This window comes from Talpa europaea (assembly GCF_964194135.1).
Source record: "Talpa europaea genome assembly, chromosome: 16".
NCBI lineage: Eukaryota > Metazoa > Chordata > Mammalia > Eulipotyphla > Talpidae > Talpa > Talpa europaea.
In genome coordinates, this window is record NC_140084.1 from 38,300,203 (window position 1) to 38,305,391 (window position 5,189).

The window sequence follows — 5,189 nt, forward strand, 5'->3', positions numbered from 1 at the left end:
CCGGGCTCCCGGCGCGGCCCCGCGGCCCTTCTCTCGTGCAGGGAGAAACCGCGGCCTGACCCCTCATCCGAAGACGCACCGAGTCGGGCGCGGAGGAAGGCGAGGGCCACGCGGGACAGGACAGGCTTTCAGGCGGCACCGGAATCTCCTAGTCCTGGCTCGCGGGGCTCGGCCAGTCTTGGGATCCCGAGTCCCGAAACCACTCCCTGGGTCCCAGCCAGGGCCGGCCTCACGCGCAGTTGCCCATGGCCTTGACCAGGGAGCTCTCGGGCAGCTGGCGGAAGATGCCCCGCAGCGTGTCCAGTTCGCGGCTCAGTTGTTCCACCCGCTTGCGCAGGCGGTCATTGTCACTGGTCAGCTCCAGCACCTTCTGCTGCGTCTCCACGTTGCGCTGCTTGGCCTTGTCCCGGCTTTTGCGCACGGCGATGTTGTTGCGCTCGCGCCGCACCCGGTACTCGTTGCTGTTCTTATCCACCGACTTCTTGGCTTTGCCCGCGCCGCCGCCGCCCGCGCGGAGGTCTGGGTGCGCGGCCGCCAGCCCCTTGAGCGCGCTGCCGGGGCCTGGCAGGCCAGCCGCGCCGAGCGCGGGCGCCGGGTGCGGGCTGGGCACCGGCGTGGGCGGCGGCGTGGGGTGCCCGGGCTGCAGGTGCATGGTGGTCTGGCCGCAGTGCGCGATCTGGAACTGCAGGTGCGGGGCGGCCAGGTGCGCGGGCGGCGGGTGCGGGTGGGGCGGCGGCGGCGGTGGAGGCTGGTAGGGAAAGAGGCCGGCCAGGGCCAGCTGCTTCGCTTCGTCCTCCTCGCGGGGCTCCTGCTTGATCACCAGCGGCCGCAGCGCCTGAGCCCCGACGCGCTCGTACAGGGGCTCCAGCCTGCCGTCCAGGTAGCCGGCCGCCGCGCAGCCGTAGCCCGGAGGGGGACCGTGTGCCCCTCCGGGCATGACGGCGCCGCCGGGGCCCCCGGGGGCCCCCGGGTAGTCAAAGTCTCCGCCGCCTCCCGCGGGGACCGCGGCCGCCTTGGCCTTCTCCTGCTGCCGGCTGTGCTGGAACAAGTCGGCCAGGAATTCGTCGTTGAAGGCGGCCGGGTCGATGTAGGCGCTGATGTCGATGGACGTCTCGTGTTCGCAGATGCCGCCCAGCGGCTCCGGGGCGGCAGGTGGGGCGGGGGGCTGCGCGGGGCCCGCGCCCCGGGGAAAGCCGAAGGCGGCGCTGCTGGGCGCGTGCGGGGGGCTCTGGAGGTGGCTGCTCATCGGGGGCCGCGGCTCCGCCTCGTAGAAGTCGGCCGACTCCATGGGGGAGCTAGAGTCCTCCCGGCATGGCGAGCCTCGGCGGCCTCCAGCCTGCGCGGGGCGCCGCTGCTGCTGCCACCGCCCACCCGGAGCCCCAGCTGGATCGCGCCCGCGCAGCTCCCGGTCGCGAATGGCCCAGCCCGCGCGGGGCCGCAATTTATACCAGGACGGCCGTCGCCCTCTAGTGTCCAAACCCGCCCGGAGCGGCGCCTCCTGGGTCTTAGCGCCGGGCTCCCGGCGGGGCGGTCAGCGCGGCTGGAGACCCGCGCGGTCAGCGGGAGGCCGCGTCGCGCGCCCCCGGCCCCCCGCGCCCGGAGCGCCGCTGGGGGGAAACTCCGCTCCCGACCCCGACCGTGTCGTCCCCGCGCACACGCGATCCGTAACGGGACCCTCTTCCCCTGGCCTCCCCAAGGTACCCACCCACTCCCAGCCGCAGCCCGCCCGCGGGAGCGCACCTGGACGCCGCGCGGGGGGCGATGCGCGGCGAGACGCGCTCTCCGGGCTTCTCCGTCTCGCGCTCGCTATAAAAGGCCAAACCGGGGTACCGGCCCGGCCCCGGGTCTCTGCAGGGAGACGACGTGGAGCAGGGCCTGGGGTGGGGTGGGGGCCGGGGACGGTTTGGACGGGGAGGCAGCTCACACCTCGGCGAGGGGAGGGCGAGGGATGAGGCCCCGCGTGCTGGGATTTGGGGTGTTTATCTTGTCCGGGCTCTGCCTCTCGCAACACTCGGGGTCCCCCTGCGCGTGCAGCCCGGGCGCTAGGACCCCGCTGGGAGCGGAGGAAGGGCGGGCGGCTGCGTCCGGGAGCTCCGAGGACCCGGCCCGCTCGTCCGCCCGGGCTGGAAAACTTTCTTTTTCGTGACGCGGGGCCGGAGCGCTAGGGGTGCTGCGCGCTCGGGGCCGGCGCGGCGACGCGCAGGGCGGCCAGTGTTGTCCTGGGCGGGGGGCTGCGCTGGGCTGTGGGGCTGGGCACCGGGCTGGGGTGCGCACTGGAGGAAGAAAAACTGACTCGAGGACAGGGGTCCCGAAGCGAGGCTGGCGGCCCACCGGGTCGGAACCCACTGTCTTCTCCCCGATGTCCCCGGCTGGGAGCGGGGGTGTCTGGGAGTCGGGGCCTCGGCATCGCGGCGACCCAGGAGTCCAGCATCTACTGGGTCCCCGGGATCCAGGGAAATAAAGTGTCCAGACCCGGGCGCCCCGGGGCGCTGCGATGCCACCGTCCCGCACCCACGGCCGCGGGGAGGAAGCGGCTTGCGGCAGCGGGTCCCTGTCACAGGGCGCCTCTCGAGTTTTCTGCGGATCGCAGGGTCAGCCGGGGCTCCCAGGGTCCTCGCGCGCCAGCGCCCGCCGCTCACCCCCCGCTGCCCCTTACGACTTGCTGCGCAGAAGCTGCGGGCGCCGGGGTGTGGGCTGGAGAGGTGCCTGCCCAAGAAGCACAGGCTGCGCAGGTGAAGACCCCCCTCCTGACAGCGTTTTTCTGGGGGCCTGGCGAGGCGCCACAGTCCGGCCCAGCCCTCCAGGAGGCGCAGCGCAAAAACACCGCCCTGGAGGCCGAGCCCCCGCTGCGGTCACGGTGAAGAAGCAACCTCGTCGGGGAACGCACACCGCGCTTTAATCAAGTTCCCATTCAGCACATGATGAATGGCCCAACTGCTCCGTTCTTTGGTCGGAGCTCACACACAAGCTATTTTTAACTTACTGCTTTTGCATGGAGTAAAAGTGGACTCATTAATAAATAACCCGAAGTGAGCTGAGGATCTGCGCCCTGCACCCAAGTGGGACCCACTTATACACCAGGCACCTGGGAGGGCCTGGAGGGAAACCAAAAACATGGAGTGGGATTCTCATTTTTTTCTGCAGGACTCAGAGGAAGGGCTCCTTCCAGGGTAGAGACCAAGGACAGGCTCCTGGAAGTGTGGGGTTCCTGGTGGGTGCGCCCGCTCACCTTGCTTTCCCCCTGCAGGCAGCCAGACTGTCTCTCATTTTAGGATGGGAGGAAATCTCAGAGGCTCCCAGGGCTGGGGGAGCATTGGGAAAAGGCCTGTCACAGGGCGGGGGGATGAGAGAGGCACCAAGTGGGGCTCTTGCCCACAGCCACGGGCCTCCTCTTTGGTGAACCAAGACTTCTCCACCCCCCACCCCACCCCCAGGCCTGCTCTGTGCAAGGCGCTCAGGCCCAGCCGGCGAGACAGGTCACCACATAATGTACTTCACCATTCACTCATCGCTGGTGAGAGGGCGAGACACATGTGGGCGAGAGGGCGAGACACATGTGGGCGAGAAGGCTGGATGGGAGGATGAGGAGATGTCCTGGGGACCCCTGGGGCTCTGGAGAAGGGAGCAACCCCCTTTGCCTGCTGAGGATGAAACCCTGTGCCCTCCAACTTCACAGCGCTGCCCTAACTCCCAAAGTGACTGTAACTGGAGATGGGGCTTTTAGGCTGTAATTAAGGTTAAATGAGGTCAAAAGGGTGGGGTCCCGATCTGATAGGATCCACATCCTCTGGACAGGAAGAGAGGGAGATAACTCCTCTCCCTCCACCTCCCTTTCCCCCTCCCCTCCCCCTCCATCCCCACCCTTGCTTGTGAGGACTCCAGGAGCCAGTGGCATCTGCAAACCAGGAAGAGTGGGCTCCCCAGAACCCGACCGGGTTGCTGATGGCCTGATTTTGGTTCCAGCCTTCAGAACTTTGAGAAAATGAGTTTTTAAGCCCAGCCTGAGCTGACTAAAACGGTAGGTTAGAGGGAGTGAATCTTGGAGTTGCACCTTGAAGGATGAGCAGGAATTTGCTAGAAGGATAGGTAGACAGAACGGCAGGTGCAAAGGTGGAGAGTCTGCAAGTGCATGGCATGATCTGGTAACAAAGGACAAGAGGTTTGACAGGCTGGAGTGCAGAGATTGCTAGGGAGGGGCCTAGATAAGGCCAGATCCACACTTGGGGTTGGGTTCATGGCCAAGGCAGCTCCGTGAAGGAGAGAGCCTGTCTCAGACTTTTGCTTTCCAGCTTTGAGCAGAAGAGCACTGGGATCTGATCCAGGTCCCCAAAAGTTCACTCTGGTGGGGACTGGAGGGGGAAGGGTTGACCAGATGAAAAACAAGAGAAAGCTGAGTCCCCAGGGAGAGGATGGAGGCCAGAGATTTGATGAGATGTCAGGACTTGAGAGTCTGGGTAGGGGCCGCATGCTTGGCGTCTGGCTGGGGTTACTGTCCCCCAATATATAACACGGGGAAAATAGAGTTACCCTCCAAGCCCCCGGAGGCCATGGCGTCTCACCAACCACAGGACACCCACCTGCCAAGCGATTCTGGAGAAGGGGTGCTGACTGGGAACAGCACCCAGATGTCCCTGCCATATTTTAGTTTTCTCTTTGAGGTCAAGGAGAAAGACTTGGAAGGGGGAGGAAGTGGTTTCAGGGCAAGTAGTGGGTCTGTGTGGGGGCTGCCCAGAGGTGAGGGGGTGTCAAGGGGACCTGAGGCAGAAGCATCCTGGAGCTGACCAAGCCCTGCAGCAAGAATTGACCGCAGAACCTGGGTGAGACCCCAGGGCCGGTGGAGCCACTTTCCGGAGGGTGTGCTCACGGGTGCAGGAGGGTCCTGGCCTGATAGAGCTCTTGAGCCATCGTGTGTTTATCACTGGTGAGATTACACCTCCTATCATAGCAGCAGCCCCATGGTGCGGGGCATTCCTCAGACACTTAAACCCCCTACTTTATCACTTATTAGCTGGGTGACCTTGGGCAAGTTTCTGCATTTCTCTGAGTCTCTGTTTTCCGAACTGTAAATTTGGAGACAATAACTCATTGTAGTGGGTTTCAGCCTGTTCAAAGGCAAGAGCACGTACAAGTCACACAGACTATGACAAGGCATAATTAATTCTGTCATCACGAGCTAGAAAGGGTTTCAC

General features: G+C 65.1%; 1 protein-coding gene across 1 annotated transcript; it reads right to left on the reverse strand.

Moving 5' to 3' along the window:
• Window positions 1-229: 229 nt before the first annotated feature.
• Window positions 230-1,430, reverse strand: CEBPA (CCAAT enhancer binding protein alpha; the record flags this gene model as incomplete). The annotated part of the gene is made up of 1 exon (XM_084257910.1): window positions 230-1,430. Exon 1 carries the CDS (start codon window positions 1,286-1,288, stop codon window positions 230-232), a length of 1,059 nt encoding a protein of 352 aa, XP_084114036.1. The 5' UTR covers window positions 1,289-1,430.
• Between the last annotated feature and the right edge of the window lie 3,759 nt (window positions 1,431-5,189).